A 19,414-nucleotide genomic window follows, 5' to 3' on the forward strand; every position below is an offset into this window, starting at 1 on the left:
AGTGGTAACCGTTGCCTATAGATATGAGCAGTACCATGGACATAACAGAGTATACTGTTTCGTCCATAATACCCCCCATACGTTGCCATTTCTGAGGACTCAGATGTTATTCCTCTGTACCCTGTAAATTCACACCATGACGTGAACGTTCGCCGTCACGTGAAGAAAAAAGTTTTGTATCGTTACTTTATAAAACGTAGTGAAAACGGACAAAAATTTGTAATAAAAAATTTTGAAAGTAAAGAAAATCGCAACAATCTGGTGGGAAAAAAACATTTTACAATTAACTATTGAACAAAAAGATTTGAAATTTGGGGAGAATTAATAATCCCATTAGGCAACGCTGATCGTCAAAGACCTACTCCAAAATTGCGGAACAAATAACCATGTTGTTGTCACAACAAATTACAACCAAATTGCTACTTTGAAAGTTTTTCCGCTCGTGTAAAAATAGAATATACTGCTGATTAATTATCTATAAGTACTCGTGTAAGCTTATGGTCCCTGCATAGAATAAACCACCCCTACCTTTCCTGTGGATGTCATAAGAGACGACATAAAGAACATAATAGTAGAGGAATGGTCAGCAGCGTCCCTCTTAAAACATCTCTAAAACCCCAATTGCAGTTGCCAACTCGCCTACTAAGGAGGGACTGAATTGTTAGTAATGGAGAGGTTAGCCCCCAGTTTTTTTTTTATGGGTGAAAATGGTATGGTAACCCCGCCTGCGCTAACAGGATACGCTGGCGCAGCACCAGTGAAGGGTGATAGATGAGAATGAAAACAGGCCAGTTAGCCCATCATGATGAATTCATCAGGAATTACTCATGATAGTTTACAGGGAGAACCGCGAGGAGGTCGACCTGGTTGGGTATATTGCTAGCAATGGGATTCTCAGTCTCCATTACTAACAATCCCTTTCCCTCCGCGTTACGGACATTACCCAAACCTAATTTGATCACAACCAATTTTAATTTGCCGTGTGATCCCGGCATAGAATGGGCCACCCCATCCTTTCCCGTCGGTATCATAGGAGACTACTAAAGGAACTTAATAGTCGAGAAATAGGCAACAGAGTCCCTCTTGAAACATCACCAAAGATTAACTGCTGTTGCCAATCTGCCCACCCAGGGTGGCAACTATTAGCAAATAAAAGAAGGCCTATGTTGAGCAGCGGACAGTAAACGGCTTACATAATAAATCAATTTTAAAGAAAAAATTTAAGAGAAAATTTACAAGATCATTAATTAGACTGCTGCGTCAGCAAAGATGACGGACGAAAGAAGATGGCATATAACTGGGATGCAAAGGTAAGAATGGGCATTATTATTACTAAAAGACGGGCTTTTTCAGGTAGAAAAACCTGTGACACTGCGACCTTTCTATCATCTTTTGTGCTCGCCTTTTTTTAAAGTTGGATACTAATTCCTATCAAGGAGAGGAATTTTGAGATATTCTTTGTAGCGACGTTTTTATCTCCTCAGGATATAGTGTGTATTTTCCAAAGGAGATATATCGTTTATATATGAGTGGGCTACAGCCAGAAATTAAGTGTTACGGCACCATAAAATTGATATGTGGTATGATATGGATGACTAATATTAAAAATGGGTTTATTAGAGGAAGTTTGAAAGTATATATTCTTTATTGCACTTGTAAGTTACATATAAAATAATCTATTTATACATGTTGTGAGCAAGGGTGGCCTTATCTCTGACAGAGATCTCTTCCAGTCAACCCAGCACAGTGAGAAAGCATTTCATTAGCGGGCAGCTGAAGTGCTACAACTATTAATACATAAGCAAATATACAGTTAAATAAAATATTAAAATATATAATAAAATATTACATAAATACATACACTATAAATACATATAATACCTACCTACTTATATAATAAATGTTAAAATAAATGAATATACTATCGCCGATTACAGATTAGTTAAATACTGGTAGTGAGCGTTAATCTTGTTGACAGTATATGAAGAAAAATGGATAAAGATAAGGTTCTAAGAAAAGTACAAATTATGAACTTATATCAACTATGAAGATAAAGAAAGACCTAAAAAGAGATAGATGGTCTATGTGAAAAATAATGTAACTCAAAAGGGAGTGAAAAATAAATAAAAAGTAAACACAATAGCGAATTGTATATATTTTATTATTTATATAGCACGTCAAGGAAATACAAAGTTGCTCGGGTCAAAGTCGTACATACACTTAGCGGTCCAGTATGATGCCTCACATATATCCTTGTACTTCTTTGCTGAAATAGAAGATTTATTATTATTATTTATTATACCAGCCGTCAACTGTCCACCGCTGAACATTGGCCTTTCCCATAAGGGAGGGTTTTGCCAGTAGTTGCCACTCTTAGCGGGCAGTTTGCCAACCGCAGTTAGGCTTTGGTAATGTTTTACGATTACCACAAATTAGCTTAGTCACCTCTTACGACACCCATGGGAAAGGAAGGGGTGGCCCATTCCATGCCAGGACCTACATGGCCAAAATAGAAATAAGAGATTATCAACTATTCTATCTAGGCATAGTGGGGTCAAACTAGTACTGACATAAATACCTGTTAAGGTATTTTTTTTTGTTATAGCACATGTGACCACACCGTCTTGAGCGAACACAGAGACGACATGGTCCATGAATACGACCAGCCGAAAAGAGAGTGTTCCACTCTTAACGACTGGCCACACTATGCTGGCTTACTAAGTGCTTTTTCACGCTACGATTGAAGGATTCGAGGTTATAAGATGAAGGAAACCCGTCACGAGAAAGGTCATTCCACATTATCACGGTATGGTTCACGTGAGAGTTGGCAAACTTATTTGTATATGAGCGCGGGTAGTCTAGCATATCTTTTTTTTGGGTTTGTCGTTGATATACATACATACATACATATCTGTCACGCCTGTCTCCCATTAGAGTAGGCAGAAACAATGGAACGCCAAATGCTTCGATTCAAACAAACCTCTTTCGCTTCTTCTGCATTCATCAACATTTTCACACATGTTAGCCGGTTACGGGTATTTTTAATTTGGCCCTTCTCCAGCACGTCGCCTATTTGGTCAACATACGTCCGTCTAGGGCGGTCCGTACGTCCGTCGTTAATATAGATAGATAATAATAAAAAAGTCTTTATTTTTACCACAATGACACTTCATTTTTACATTTTACAAATAAAAAAATACATAGTTTACCATTGAAAGCAGACAGAATTCGTACTAGATTACCCTGTGTTACGGTATTTTAGGTCCCACACTCGGGTAGATTATTAATACACTTATAAACTCACAAATATCCTTGCAATGTGTAGCAGAAGCCTTCACAGCATCCTTCATCTCTGCGGGAAACATCATGTCCACCTGCTTCAGAACTGCTTCGTAGTTCAGTTTATTATTTTTTATCTGAATGAATAATTAATTTCACTTATAAACAATTTAAATTATTTTTAAAAATAATATGAGAAGGAGTTTAAAAAAATTGTCTGCGTAGGTGTTTTCTTACGCTATAGTATGCAGTTTGAAGGGCAGTGAAATTATTAAATCATCATCATCAGATATCAGCCGTTAACTGTCCACTGCTCCCTTATAAGAGGGGGTTTACTAGTAGACACTACGCTTGGTAGACGGATTGGCAACCGCAGTTAGGCTTTTGCGCTGCTGCCCATCCCTCGGCTTCCCTTAGTCGCCTCTTACGACACTCACGGGAATGGATAGAAAATTATAAATAATCTGTATATATTACTTACTACTTGACTCATGGTGTACACACAAGCTATGTAACACATAACTTTTCGATCCTCTATAAATTTCCCCTGCTCTATTTCACCAATTTCCTCTGAAAATAAAAATTTCTTCATTTATATATTAATCTTTAATACTTGGAAAGTCAAAATGGCGCACTTCACACAATATGGCGCTATCTACCAGTCGACCGTAGACAGGAATAACAGAAAATATAATTGACGGTGCAACATAATGAATAATATTAAATTAAAACACTAATTAAAAAATAATAATACATACTAATATTAATCAATAATAAACTACTCAAATACAAGGGAAATACTAGCATAAGCAAAGCAAAATGTCTAAAATATAATACAATTCTATGAATTCTAAAGACAAATAACTTGGTTTATGCATTAATATATTATAGAACGTATTTATTACATCTCATTTGATATTTTTCCAGCTTATTTAACTTTGATCCAATGTGAATACATGGATAACTTATGGATAACTTACCTTCTGTAACATCGTTCTTAGGCATGCATGACTTTTTCATTAGTTTCCCGGAGTTCTTGAGTTGTTGTCGTGTCATCTAAAATTATATTATTTATATTTAAGCGTATTATAAATATATAGTAAAATCCTTACAGACACTATAAATATGAGCAAGTTTGTTACCTCATAGCGTTTTAATAGTTTCTTTTTTGTGCAGCTTAGAATGGCAAACACACTGACGGCCCACCTGATGGAAAGTGGTAACCGTCGCCTATAAACATGAACAGTACCATAGACATAACAGAGTATACTGTTTCGCCTATGATACTCCCCATGCGTTGCCATTCCTGAGGACACAGGTGTAGGTTATTCCTCTGTACCCTGTAAATTCACGCTATATCCCACCCTTCAAACCGAAACACAGCCATGCAAACACAACTGCTTCACGGTAGAAACACGAATGGGACAGAGTTACCCAAGCAATCGACTTTTGTACATAGTCTCCCTCTGGTAAATAGTAAAATCCTTACTGATGTTATAAATATCAGTGTGTTCTTTGCTACTTCATAGCGTTTTATTGGCTCGACCAATTCTCATGAAATTTGGTATACAGAAACTATAGGAGTCGAAGAAAGATATAGCTTACTATTCACCTTGGTCAATCAATCTATCCACTGCAAAAGATAGACCCCCTTCCCCCCCTAAGGCAAACACGTTTGCCACACTTGGCAGACGAGTTAGCAACTGCTCATCCCTCTATCATTAAGTTCCTTTAGTCGCCTTTTACGACACCCACAGGAAAGAAAGGGGTGGCCTTCACCATGCCGGGACTACACGGCACATATTAATTTATATACTCTCTGATAATAGAAAAAAAAAGACGAATAACGTGAAATAGATGAGAAAAAAAAATCTTTTTGTTTGTAATTATCTTTCCACTTACCCCATAACTGAAATCGAAAATAATCAATTGTATTAAAAAGGCACAGTACAAATGTAGTTTTTTCGTATGCATACTAAGTAATTCTGGAAAAAATATCACGATTCTTTATATATGGTGTCTTATTACAGTTTCTTGTGTGACATGTGAATGACAGATTACTATGCAATTACAAGAACAAATTGTAGCTGTAAATATATATTCATTTATATATCAATTTATTCAGTCTCTTAGACTATATTTTATAATGCTTTGTACTTATGTACTTAGGTTATACCTAAGTATTATTGGTAATAATCTGTCTACTAAATACAATAACTTATTTACAACCGACTTCAAAAAAAGAGGTTCTCAATTCGGCTGCATTTTTTTATGTTTGTTAACCCCTAAGTCAGTTCTATTTGAAAAATACTTTTTTTTTAAGTCGGTTAATACTCTTGATTTTCAGAGTTCCGAATTACACAGTTTTTTATTTATAAAAAACAGGAATAAACGTGTTCATTTAGGTAAACTAATAATTTACCTAGATTATCTCGATCAGGTTATACTGGTCGTGGTAAAAACTAGAATAAGTGGGTAGAAGAAACAACTTCTGACAGCCCTGCTATCAGTATATCAGTCCACTCGTGACCACCTCTAAACGACATGAAAGTATAAAATTAACTATGTCAAAATTAATTCAAATTCGGAACCGTTATCGTCTAACATAACCAAAAAAATAAATAAATCGAGATTCTCCTCCTTTTGCACGGCATTTAAAAAAAATAACTGACATAGTCCATTGAAATGAATAGTCGCGTTAGGTCCAATTAAAAAAAATACCAATTAGTCATTATGAAACCATTAATTTTACATAAGTGTGAATAGGGTGCCCATGATATAGGACGATGTGTAGAGATCGATACAAGTATATTTTTTCTTCGTAAAAAAGCGACTAGGTTATGCCTACATCTATATGTAAACAAACTCATGTACATCGAAAATTTACTAGATGTTTCTTAAACAACTTACAAGACACAGAGGCATAACATCTTATTCCTCAGGAATGACCACGTATGGGGGGTAACATGGGTGAAACAGTATGCTCTGTTGTCAATAGTACTGTTCTTGTCTATAGGCGACGGTTACCACTTTCCATAAAGTGGGCTGTCAGCTTGTTTGCCATTCTAAGTTGCATAAAAAAGGTACCTTACACTTTTTTTTATTTAGAACACGGAATCATGTGTTTACAATTTTGTATCGCAATAATATTTAATCCGCCAGGAAAAACGACTATTTCAATTCAGTCTTACAATGATGTCAAACAGATAAAATTAAGGTAATAGAATATCGCTTACTCTGTTTTTTTTTTTTAACATATTTTAGAAAATAATGTAAAACAAAAAGAATAATGTAGATACTTTTTTACAACAGCAGTATTTCCGAACCGATACGACATCATAATCTCCAAGAAAAAAGCATATTCCTTTTTAAAAGGCCGGCAGCACACCTGCAATGCCGCTGGTGTTGTGGGTGATCATGGGCAGCAGTAGTCACTTACCATCAGATGAGCCATATGCTCCTTTGCCCTCTGTGTTGTAAAAAAAAAAACAACAACAATAATTTAACACAAAAATCGTTTTGTTTCAGCAATATATTTATGAGAAAATTTATAAGAAACAAGCTAACGCTAACATAGACACAGGACTCATGGACAACATAGCATCACCCTTTACATATACATATATATATATATATATATATATTATATTATATTATATAATTATATATTATTTCTACATTTTATTAACTGTTAATAATGCAAAATATTTTGTTGGCAATATTTATTTAGGGAAAGAGGGGAAGAGGGAGACCGAGGCATGGTTACATCAGGCAGATCAAGTAAGGAGTTGGTGTCGTGTCGTATCAAGAGGTGAAGAGACTCGCTGATAATCGTAGTGAGTGGCAAGAGCTTCACTGACAAGAGCGCAGCTCTTAAATAGGAAAGATAGATTTATTTATTAAAACTGACAAATAAAAATAATCGGACTATACCTATCCTCGCACACAGCATGGTTACATTACTCCTCCATTAAACATTAACGAATACATTCGTCAATGAACAGATGGCATAAATAGCATGCGTCTAAGATCAAGGTTCCCAGAAAATGACTGTTCATTATAACAACTCGATGAATGAAAAATGATTTTAATTGCTGCGGCCAAGTTTCTTCTTCTTCTGGCTTTTTGTGAAGCTGTAAGTAATTTTTTATACGTCATGGTATAGTTAGGCTTAAGATAAGGTTCCTTCAGGATCTCTGATATTCCAGGCTTTTATAGACTAGAGAAACCGTTTACTATCAAAGTGGCTGTACGCTTGTTTGCTAATTTAGTAGTATAAAAAAGTAAACAAGCTAATAAACCAACCTGGACATTTTTTTTATGGAACGATAACCCGAGCGTTATGGATATACGGTGATGAGGCATCAGTGACTGATGATAGACGAGGAAAAAGTCAGATCAATTAGCCCATCATGATAAATTTAACAGAAGTAACAACCACAATGATTCGTGTATAATATAGTATATATCATATATGTATAAGTATATTTGTTATTCATATATATTTATTCGTTTATATATGTAATTTTAGTATGTATGTATATCAATAATTAGTAGTGCCGCATTCGAGTATTCTGACACTTCCCTATGGTTGACTGGGAGAGAATGCTTTTAGCATTAAGTCCGCCATGTACACATATTTGTACTAATGAATAAATAAATAAATAAATGATTCCGAGAAGTGTGTGAATTGAAATCGATCAGTCAGGGTATGTTGTTAGCAATAGAATTAGAACAAGAAAGAAAGAAAGAAAGAAAGAAAGAAAGAAAGAAAAAACAACTGTTAAAATTATTAGATACTAACAATCCCTTCCCGTCCACCTGATGATTTGTTTAATGGATGGAAATGAAATAGTGACCTCCTCCTATCGGTATACATTGACAAAGCATTAATGAAGGATGAAAGTGTATAATAATTAACCACGATGATTTCCAGAGGCAACCGACCTGATAAGACGTATTGCTAGCAATGGGACAGACAGATGGAACCGATATACCGGTTTGCACTATAATGCAATCAACCGTTGATATCAGAATCTCGTCCTTTCGGTTGATCACATTTGTGGCCCATATTGTCTCTGTTTACGTTCAAAATGGTGTAATCACATGCATAAAAAGTAACTTTTACATTGTCCTCCAATTTATCATTGTTTAATAATACATTTTTTTTTTATACAACTTAGAATGTCAAACAAGCTGGCGACCCAACTGATGGAAAATGGTAACCGTCGCCTATAGACATGAGCAGTATTATGGACATAACAAAGTATACTGTTTCGCCCAAGATACCCCCCATGCGTTGCCATTCCTGAGGATTCAGGTGTCAGGTGTTATTCCTCTGTACCCTGTAAATTCATGCCATATCCCACCCTTCATTCCGAAACACAGCCATGCAAACACAACTGCTTCACGGTAGTAACACGAATGGGACAGAGGTACCCAAGCAATCGACTAATAGTAAACGGTTACTGTAACCTATAGACGCCTGCAACACTAGGGGTATCACGTGCTCGTTGCCGACCCTAATGAAACCTCAATATATCCTTTTTTAAAGAACCCCATACTATAGTCTACATAGACTTAGTATATCGTTATTCTTCATAATCTAAGTACTTTAGTATTACTGTCTTTATAAACTTTAATAAGTATTTCGTCGCCAAAATTTGCAGATGACTATGAAACAAATAAAAAATACAGGAAAGATGATGAGGAAACAGTGCCAACCCAAAAACAATGTCGAAGATGGTAAGTTTCGAGAGGCTCTACAATTTTTTTTAATTTTTTATTTTTTACAACACAGGGGCAAACGAGCATGCGGCTCACCTGATGGTAAGTGACTACCGCTGTCAATGGTCACTCACAACACCAACGGCATTGCAAGTGTGCTGTCGGCCTTTTAAAAAGGAATATGCTCTTTTCTTTAAGGTTATATTGTCGTATCGGTTCGGAAATACTGCTGCTGGAAGTTGATTCCAAAGAGTGGTTGTGCGTGGAAGAAAGTGCCTTGAAGAACGCACGGTGGAGGACCGCCACTCGTCCAGATGGTTGGGATGAAATTTTAGTTTATGGCGGGTTGTACGATGGTGAAAATCAGCCGCAGATATCAATCCGAACTAAGTCCGTCTACCAAGCGTGGCAACGACTGGCAACCCCCCCCCCCCTATAGGGAAGGCCTTATACAGCATTGGACACTTAACGATTGATATAACAATAGTAGGACTATTTTTAATGAGTATTTTTTTTTTAATAAAATCGTCTTTAAATTTTTATTTTAGAAAAAATTGATCCCATAAACGACGGTGTCTTCATAGATGAAAAAGAAGTCAAATGTTATATGGCATGCATCATGAAAATGGCTAATGCTGTGAGTTGCGATTCCAATATATTCCAACTTTGATCTTTTTTATACCACTGCGGTGACAAACAAGCATACGGCCCATCAGATGGTAAACGCTTACCGTAGTCTATGAACGCCTGCAATACCAGGGGTATCACGCGGGCGGTGCCAAATCTGAAGAAACTTCTTTTGAAGAACCCCATGCTGTAGTCTCTTGGAAAAACCTCGACAGAGAGCTCATTCCATAATCTGAGTGTTCGTGGGAAAAAACATCTGTGAAACCGCGTTGTACGGGAATTATTAGTAATGAGGTCTAATTTCCCCATTACTAGCAATATACCCTATCAGGTCGACCTCCACGCAGTTCCCCTGGAAACTATCGTGATTAATTCTAGTGTAATTTGTTACAATGGACTAACGGACCTGCTTTCATCATCACCTATCACCCCTAACTGGTACCCCGCTAGTGTATACCGATAGCGCAGGCAGGGTTACCATGCCATTATTATCCGTTAAAAAAAACCGCATTGTACGCGACTATCTAGGCTCTAGGGTATGAGAATGAACTCCCTGTCGATAATATTCATGTTCAATTCATTAAATTGTGTATTTGTTGTAATGTTTTATGTATTTGTTGTTAAGCGTGTTGAGTCTCCCATCCGGGAAATAGGTATTGGCGACCCGCACGCATGCTAAAGGTAAAGGAGTTAAGGGGCCGCCTGAAAATCAGCGCTGTATAGGTGCATCTCGCTGGAGCTGTACATATATAGCAACAGCTGAGGCGGCTCCTATTACCAGCAACATTAATTGTTTTTTTTTTTTTTTGTTGTTTTTATTTTTTATTTTCTTAATACTGGTAATAAACATTATCTATCTATTTATCTATTAATGTTCAAGTGAGTTTGTTACCTTTTAGCTAGCACTTTTACCCCTTAACCAACTATGAAATTTGGTTTACACGTATTATATTAAATGGAAATGGGCATAGACTTTTTATTGGGTCTTGTCGCCAGGATCAAAACACTCGAAAGCCCTGATTAAGGGGGTTTCAGAAAATTACTTTAAGAAATTTATTCTTTTAAGTAAAAATAATGTAATCATATGATCCAATTAGGCTTATGCCCAAAAAGTGTTTGCAGATTTTGTCACAATGAGGAAGAAACGCCGCAGCACTCATTTGTGGCTGTAGCTCACTCATATATAAACGATATATCTCCTTTGGAAAATACACACTATATCCTGAGGAGATAAAAAACGTCGCTACAAAGAACATCTTAAAATTCCCCTCATTGATAGGAATTAGTAACGAACTTTAAAAAAGGTCACAGGTTTTTATACCTGAAAAAAGCTCGTCTTTCAATAATAATATTACTTAATAAATTGTACTTGTAAACACTTACTGGGTTTATGTATATAAAAGTCATGTGTTTATGAAAGATTTCTCTTCTTTTTTATACCATAAAGGTGGCAAATAAGCATACAGCTCGTCTGATTGTAAACGGTCGCTGATATAAACACGAGACACAACATAAGTAAACTAAAAAATTAAAATAACTACAGAATTGGCTACGTAAAAATGTAACAAACTTTAACATATTTTTAATACTAGCTGTACGCCGCGGCTTCGCACGCTTGAATCATTATATAAATATCGTATGTTTTGTAACCTATCCGTGTACTAAATTTCATTCAAATTTACTTAGTAGTACTTGCGTGAATATGGATGATTGTTTGTTATCTACAAACAATCATCCATACATAAATTCAGACAAATGTTCGCAACAGTAAGGATTGCTTATCACAAAAATATTTCAGATAAAAAATGGTAAATTAAACTTCGAAGCAGCTTTAAAACAAGCTGACCTGCTCCTGCCAGAAGAGATCAAACAACCGGCAAAAGACGCAATCGTTGCTTGCAGGAAAGTCCGTATGTATTCTTCTGACTACGGCTCAATCCAATCCAAAAGGATTAAACATTAGGATGGGATTTTTTTTTATACTACTTAGAAGGACAAACAAGCTGACGGGCCACCTGATGGAAAGTGGTAACCCTCGCTATAGACATGAGCAGTACCATGCACATAACAGAGTATACTGTTTCGCCCATGATACCCCTCATGCGTTGCCATTCCTGAGGACTCAAGTGTTATTCCTCTGTACCCAGTAAATTCACGCCATATCCCACCCTTCAAACCGAAACACAGCAATGCAAACATAACTGCTTCGTGGTTGAAACACGAATGGGACAGAGGTACCCAAGCAATCGACTTTTCTACAAAGTTTTTTTAAATTTTTAATTAATCTCTTTAAAAAGGCATATTTGTTCTAGACATTTTTTGATACCACGAAGGTAACAAACAAGCATACAGCCCGTCTGATGGTTAACATTCACTGTAGCCTATGGACTTTTTTATATGGAGATTTTTAAATACAATTTATTTACATTTCAAATGTTTTATTTCATACATACCATCATTATAGTAATTAAAAATAAAACAACAAAAAAAAAAGAATTAACCAAATGCACTCATTTTGAAGTGATATGCTTACATACATTCGAAAATTGGTTTTTATTTATGTAGATGTTTATAAATATTTATATATATTTTTTTTATACAACTTAGAATAGCAAACAAGCAGACGGCCCACCTGATGGAAAGTAGATGCGTAGTAACATGCACCTGTAGAGATGAGTAGTACCATGGACATAACAGAGTATACTGTTTCGCCCATGATACCCCCCATGCGTTGCCATTCCTGAAGACTCAGGTGTTATTCCTCTGTACCCTGTAAATTCACGCCATATCCCACCCTTCAAACCGAAACACAGCCATGCAAACACAACTGCTTACAATTGTTTTTTTAAATCTATGCACCGCCATTTACTCTCTCTGTTTAGTGTAACGGTTGACTTGTAGAGAATGCCATCAGGCATTAAGTCCGCCTTATAGACATATTTAAATATGTTTTAATAAATAAATGTTTTACTTCTAATCGATTTTTTTTATATTACAGCCGATGGCTACAAGGATATCTGCGATGCAGTGTTTCACGTCACCAAATGTATATACAATCAGAATCCAGCGATATTTTATTTCCCTTAGAGTTTTGATTTGAATGTACTCTAATGTTCTTGAGTACGATCTTTTTTCATTAAAAAAAAGAATTCATTTTAAACTAATCAAGTCGTTTTCATTTACAAATTATTATTTATAATACTGAAATGATAGGGCATAATGACAGAGGCATATTCAATTTTTCACCAATGGCAACGCTTGGTAAGTTCCATGGGTAATACAGTATAATTGCAGTTGCACATCAAGTATTCCATGGATTCCGATTTCTCCCCGCACAGTCTGCACACTGTGTCCGAAGATAGACCCATCTTGTGTAGTATATGCCTTATTGGCATATGTCCAGTTAGGGCACCAGAGAAGAGAAGAGTCGGTTACAGAAAAACATCTTGGCACAGCGACATCCAATAGTGAACAGGCATTGTGAATATAGTGCAGAATTATTGCAATATTGCAAGAGACAAAGAGATTCCATAAGCTGATAGCCGACATTGAAAAGCCATAGTTGAAAAGGTGCTATAAAAAATAGACTGAAATCTACTCGAAGTTACTAAAATGCGTAACAACCCATAGTTTTGTCTCGTCTTAACTACAGTAATCAATGTGTCATGCTAAGGTTACCAATTATTATGTAGGCTAAACGTTTTTTTTCTAACAATATAATTGCATATATTTGGACTTGGTTCTTTAAAAAAGGCATTTTCTCAGACATGTCTTTGCAACGTCTTTGCTCGCATCGCAGGGGTGGGCATGGTGCATCAGACCCCACCTTAAATTACGTTTGACTGAAATTGGTAACCATCACCTATAGTTAGTGGACTGTGCCAACTCCAGAGTCAGGAGCGGAATTTATAGCTTTGAGCAGACATAGCCTTTTTTTATACAACTTAGAATGGCAAACAAGCTGATGGCTCACCTGATGGAAAATGGTAACCGTCGCCCATAGACATGAACAGTACCATGGACATAACAGAGTATACTGTTTCGCCCATGATACCCCCCATGCGTTGCCATTCCTAAGGACTCGGATGTTATTCCTCTTCCTTCACGCCATATCCCACCCTTCAAACCGAAACACAGCCATGCAAATACAACTGCTTCACGGTTGAAACACGAATGGGACAGAGGTACCCAAGCAATCGACTTTTGTACAAAGTCTCCCTCTGGTATTGTATATATGGTTCAGGTATAAGACCTTCAAGTATGTATCAACGCAATCAACAGACCAACGATTCGTGACTAATGATATACCACGATGTGGGATTAGCGAAGTACCTACAACCCATGAATGACATTGTTAACTACACTAGCCACCGTAATACTAACTAGTGATGTAGGTGAGAACTGATTCAAATAATATTCGAATTTCATTCGAATCGAAAGTATTCGATTATATCAATCCGTTATTCGAATAACTAGAATATTGACTCGAAAGTAGATTGACGTATTAACAACCTACAATAAATTTAACTCTTCAATTTCCTTATGTACCTACACAATCTAATATATAAAATTCTCGTGTCGCGGTGTTTGTTACCAAACTCCTCCGAAACACCTTTACTGATTTTTATATAATTTTGTGTGCATATCGGGTAGGTCTGAAATTGGCCAACATCTATTTTTCATACCCCTCAATGATAAAGGTGACCCACCCATAATTTTTTTTTTATTTTTATACAAATTAAAACTTTCACGCTTTTACGATCAATCCCTGTTTTTTAATCGCGATTTTTATATGCCGCAATAGGGTTGAAAGATGGCAATCGAATATAATAATTGTAATACGAGAAAATTTCATGTATAGTTCTCGAAATAATGTATATGGTAAAACAACGTTTGCCGACTTAGCTAGTAATTTTATATAAAGATACTGTGATCATAATTACGTGTGAGATTTATTTCTACGTATTGCTTGTTTCTACCTGTTGCTTCTTACTCGTGTATTTTAAAAATAGCAAAATTAATAAAATATTCTATATTTAGATGGCGCATCAAGATTGTTTTTAAATTTAACCTTAAGTTTTTAATTTAACCTAACCTTAATCGAATGAATAATTCAGTTGTGGTTTCCTAATAAACACCCATCTCTAGCGGCTGACAGTACAAACATATAAATGGCTAATTTCTATCATGTTTATCCGTCATTCATGGATTTTTTTTTTAATATTACAATATTACCGGAAATGGTATATTTGATGGCGCACTAGATGTAAAGTGGTACCTAACTAATCGGTAGTGCCAATAAACATAAACAATGCTCAGATTTAATGGATTGTAACGTTCTGCGCAGGAACGAGGCGAGGCATTTTGTACACAGACAAAAAAATCCCTTAAAAACCTAAAAGAAAAACGATACTTGGTATACACTTTACAATGATTATAAAAAAACCCATACAATTTATTGTTAACGAGTTTCTACAGCCACATTGCTAACAATTATATTTCTTCAATCCAATCAGAATCGGTCCTCTTTTTTTATACTACAAAGGTGGCAAACAAGCATACAGTCTGTGTTATGGTAAATGGACACTGTAGCCTATAGACGCCTGCAACACACAGGGGTGTCACGTGCGCGTTGCCAACCCTGAGAAACTGTAATATACTTCTTAAAGAACCTAGTACTGTTGTCTCTAGGAAAAACTTCGGCAGGGAGCTCATTTCACAGCCTGAGCGTTCACAGGAGTAAATTTTTTTGAAACCGCACTGTATGCGACCATTTAGGTTCAAGCGTGTAAGGATTAATCCCCCTAGCCAAAGGCCGTTATCTTCTGTTAAAAAATAAACAATCTGAGAAATTGTTCGGATTGACATTTGCTGCTAAATCTCACCATTGTACAACCCGGCACAAATTAAAGTTCCATCCCAACCATCTGGATGAGTGGCGGTCTTCCAACGTGCGCTTTTCAAGGCACTTTCTTCCACGTATAACCACACTTTGAAATCAACTTGAAAATGATAACCGTCGCCTATAGACATGAGCAGTACCATGCCCATAACAGAATGTACTGTTTTGCCCATGATACCCCCCATGGATTTCCATTCCTGAGGACCCAGGGGTTATTCCTCTGTACCTTGTAAATTCACTGCCATACCCCACCCTGCAAACTATTTTACGATAGAAATACGAATTGGACAGAGGTACCCAAGCAAACGACACATGTACTCGTATTGTAACTGCAACACCTAATATTATTCAATTTTTTTTATTAGGTATTTTTTTTTTGTCTTAACCAATTCACAATTTCTGTCAGACATCCAAAGGTTGACTGGAAGAAATCCCATTTATGAGACAAGTCCGCCATTGTACTCATTATTTTCTTAAGAACTCCGTATCTTATAATTGAAGGCTTCACTATAAAAGTAAAGTATTACAAACAAAAAAACAAATATCGTAACCTTCAAGTAAATATTCCAGAGCATATTCCTTTTTAAGGACCGGCAGCACACCTGCAATGCCGTTGGTGTTGTGGGTGATCATGCGTGGCGATAGTCACTTACTATTAGGTGAGCAGCATGCGTTTTAAGAGATATAAAATACATTCAAATCCCCAAGACTAATTGAGAAAACTTCTTCTTCTACTTCTTTTGGGAATTACTTGAATAATTAAAGGGATTAAAGGATTAAAAAATGAAATATGTGGATATCTTTGCATTTATTCCAAATTACAACAAACTGTACAAATCGCATGTACATAATGACTTACGTATGTATAGCTTCCTGTAGTTTTATGACCAAACATAAAAATTATCTCGAGTTAAATACCTAGTGTTTAAATATAATTTTTACATACCTGCAACGTTATCGTACTGTTACCATCGGAAAATAAGGTCACAGTATTTTAATTTTTAATATAATAACACCAGTAGTTCGCATTCTTTATGTTCTATTTAAACAAAGGACTGTTTATCTGTAAAAAAAAAGTTAGTGTGTCAACAGGATAAGAGGAGGGAAACGAGAAATAATTAATTTAATTATAGAACGCTACTTCACTGACGAGTTTCCTTCATCTAACTACAAACAATTTTTTTTTTTTTTTTTTTTTTACAACACAGGGGGCAAACGAGCATGCGGCTCACCTGATGGTAAGTGACTACCGCCGCCCATGATCACCCACAACACCAGCGGCATTGCAGGTGTGCTGCCGGCCTTTTAAAAAGGAATATACTCTTTTCTTGAAGGTTATGTTGTCGTATCGGTTCGGAAATACTGCTGCTGGAAGTTGATTCCAAAGAATGGTTGTGCGTGGAAGAAAGTGCCTTGAAAAACGCACAGTGGAAGACCGCCACTCGTCCAGATGATTGGGATGTTACAGTGTATGAAGGTAACAAACAGCAGTGTAACATTTTTAGCATGTCCCGAAGAATTATATAATAAATCAGGACGCATTGCTCTATTTAGCAGTTGAACGATTAGTAAAAAGGTTCTATTACGGTATTATTTTGTTCCACTAGCGTCAACAGCTAGATCTATAGAATATTAAACTACACAAAGCTGTCTGTCTGCCCAACATGGTATTAAATCTTCTTAAGAAAAATATCTCATGGTAGTGTTTTTTTCTGTAAACTTATTAAGGTGCTGACGCACCAAATGAGCCTAGAGCTTAGAGCAAGAGCTTGTCAAACGAACAAAGATCACTTTTTTCAATACAAACACTACAAAATTTGCTAAGAGAAAGATAGATTAGGTGCTACTAGAGGGGGACTAATATATATAATACAAAAGACGTTTGCTCGGCCATCTCTGACCCATTCGTGTTTCTACCGTGAAACAGTTGTGTTTGCATGGCTGTGTTTCAGTTTTAAAGATGGGATATAGTAGTAAATTTACAGGGTTTAGAGTCATAATACCTTAGCTCTCAAGAATAGCAACGCATGGTAGGTATCATGAGCGAACCAGTATTCTATGTTATGTTCGCGGTGCTGATCATATGTATAGGTGACGGTTATTATTTTTTAACAGTTAAGCCGTCAGCTTGTTTGCCATTCTCAGTTGCATAAAAAAAGAGCGCTAAGAGCTAAAATACGCTAAGAGCTTTCTTTCATTGCCCTACACTTTTCATGAACAATAACGTACAATCTTCTAATAATGTTCACTTGCACTGTAGGAACTAAGGACATGCTCATGAAACATAGCCCGTCTGTCGGAGGAAACAGTTGACACAGTTATCATTATATTTGATTATTAACTCGACATCACAAAACATAACAGAGCGCAGTACATTACATAAGAACAACAACAAGAACATAAGAGCATTCTAACACATTAGAATTGCTTTCCTTCTGTTTTAAGCCTTGTTCATGCTATTTTATCGTTAGCCGTAAACCTATGTTTTTTTTTTCATTTTATCTCTAACGGATTTAGACCAAATGATTGAATACGCATCCTATCACTTTATAAGTCTTTTTTGTAAACTGAGATAAAGCATTGTTTCACATATTAGAGCATATTTGAGTAGGACGGGGAATTATTCTCGACGATTCTATGAAATTCTGACTAGTATGGAAACGGCATATGAGCGTGCAAGTGCAGCTACTAAAAACTGTTATGCACGTTCAGTCGTACTTATTTCTTAAAATTTTAAAACCTTAAAGCGTTTTTTTACATAAAATAAAATATATAGTCGAAAAAGTTTCTTCAAAGAGTTCTAGTGTTTTAATTGACTAGGCTGTATAAAATATTATATATCGCGTGATCTAAACATCAACGAAGCATGTTCAAAAATACTAGTTCTTGTTGTTCTCGTATTTGCTGGTTGCTATTCTTTTAGTGTAAATGATAAAAACGAATTATCATTTACACCAAAAAGAAAGTTCTGGCTTTATCTCTTCGTTTATACAGTCTAACCCCACCCTTAGACGGTTCTAGCTCTTGTTCTATAGTTCTAATCATTCTTTTTGTGCGTGTGGTGTAACTGCACCTTTATGATAATGGAATCAATTAAAATTTTTTTTCGCAATGAAACCTACAAGTTTCATATTTATTATTATTATTTGTACAATACTTTTTTATTTCTTATTATTTCTATGTAGCTCATGTAAAAAGGTAGCGAATTTTGTATGTTATTTAAATATATTTATTTATTTATATTACACTTTATTGCACCAAGTAAAAAGAGAAATAACAAATATAGAAAATATTAGAGAAGTGATACAAAAGGCCGCCTTATCGCTAAATAATCTCTTCCAGACAACCTTTGGGTAGAGGACATTGAGAAAAAGACAAAGGGTAGGTGGCGCACTATTATATAAATATTATCATATACAAACATATATACATACATACATACATACACATACATATATAATATATACATAACATACACATACTGAACAGCACACATACAACAGAAAAAAGAAAATGATGAAGGAAAACGAAGAGAGAACACAGAAAAATAATACTAAAGTGAGAGGTAATAGGATTTAACAGAGGTTTTGAAGCTAGTAAGAGTTTGAGCACACCGAATAGAGGTAGATAGTGAGTTCCATAGGCGAACTGCCTGAACAGTAAAGAATTTAGAATAAAAGGAAGAAGAATGAGTGGGAAATTTGAGTCGGAGGTTATTGACACTGCGTAAAGTATGATCATTAACCTCACTGAGAAACAAGAATCGGTCTTTTAGATAATAAGAAGCACCGGGATTAAAAAGGATTGCGTAAAGAAGAGACAGGATATGCAGATTACGACGAAAACGGATAGGGAGCCACTTGAGTTGAGTACGAAATT

The 19,414-nt window shown here is 35.9% G+C and overlaps 2 protein-coding genes across 2 annotated transcripts; one reads left to right on the forward strand and one right to left on the reverse strand.

Annotated features, from left to right (window-relative positions):
• Nucleotides 1-2,142: 2,142 nt before the first annotated feature.
• On the reverse strand, nucleotides 2,143-5,264 carry LOC113512817 (general odorant-binding protein 72). The gene is made up of 5 exons (XM_026896746.3): nucleotides 5,182-5,264; nucleotides 4,260-4,335; nucleotides 3,761-3,849; nucleotides 3,305-3,416; nucleotides 2,143-2,266 (listed from the first exon to the last, which is right to left on the reverse strand). Exons 1-5 carry the CDS (start codon nucleotides 5,251-5,253, stop codon nucleotides 2,178-2,180), a joined length of 438 nt encoding a protein of 145 aa, XP_026752547.1. The 5' UTR covers nucleotides 5,254-5,264; the 3' UTR covers nucleotides 2,143-2,177.
• Nucleotides 5,265-7,269: 2,005 nt separating this feature from the next.
• LOC113512818 (general odorant-binding protein 72) lies at nucleotides 7,270-12,797 on the forward strand. The gene is made up of 5 exons (XM_026896747.3): nucleotides 7,270-7,414; nucleotides 8,949-9,024; nucleotides 9,555-9,643; nucleotides 11,432-11,543; nucleotides 12,632-12,797. The coding sequence occupies exons 1-5, from the start codon at nucleotides 7,361-7,363 to the stop codon at nucleotides 12,718-12,720; spliced, it is 420 nt and encodes a 139-aa protein (XP_026752548.2). The 5' UTR covers nucleotides 7,270-7,360; the 3' UTR covers nucleotides 12,721-12,797.
• The last annotated feature ends 6,617 nt before the right edge of the window (nucleotides 12,798-19,414 follow it).

This window comes from Galleria mellonella, unplaced genomic scaffold, assembly GCF_026898425.1.
Source record: "Galleria mellonella isolate WM207_F2 unplaced genomic scaffold, CSIRO_AGI_GalMel_v1 utg21, whole genome shotgun sequence".
In the NCBI taxonomy this organism is placed as follows: domain Eukaryota; kingdom Metazoa; phylum Arthropoda; class Insecta; order Lepidoptera; family Pyralidae; genus Galleria; species Galleria mellonella.

Bases quoted from the DNA above. Each gene is read 5' to 3' on its own strand.
- LOC113512817 (XM_026896746.3), bottom strand. From the start codon at position 5,253: ATGCATACGAAAAAACTACATTTGTACTGTGCCTTTTTAATACAATTG. The intron at 4,336-5,181 runs GTAAGTGGAAAG...ATATAATTTTAG, and splicing joins TTTTCGATTTCAGTTATGGG to ATGACACGACAACAACTCAA. The intron at 3,417-3,760 runs GTAAGTAATATA...TTATTCATTCAG, and splicing joins TGTACACCATGAGTCAAGTA to ATAAAAAATAATAAACTGAA.
- LOC113512818 (XM_026896747.3), top strand. From the start codon at position 7,361: ATGATTTTAATTGCTGCGGCCAAGTTTCTTCTTCTTCTGGCTTTTTGT. The intron at 9,025-9,554 runs GTAAGTTTCGAG...TTTTTATTTTAG, and splicing joins CAAAAACAATGTCGAAGATG to AAAAAATTGATCCCATAAAC. The intron at 11,544-12,631 runs GTATGTATTCTT...TTTATATTACAG, and splicing joins CGTTGCTTGCAGGAAAGTCC to CCGATGGCTACAAGGATATC.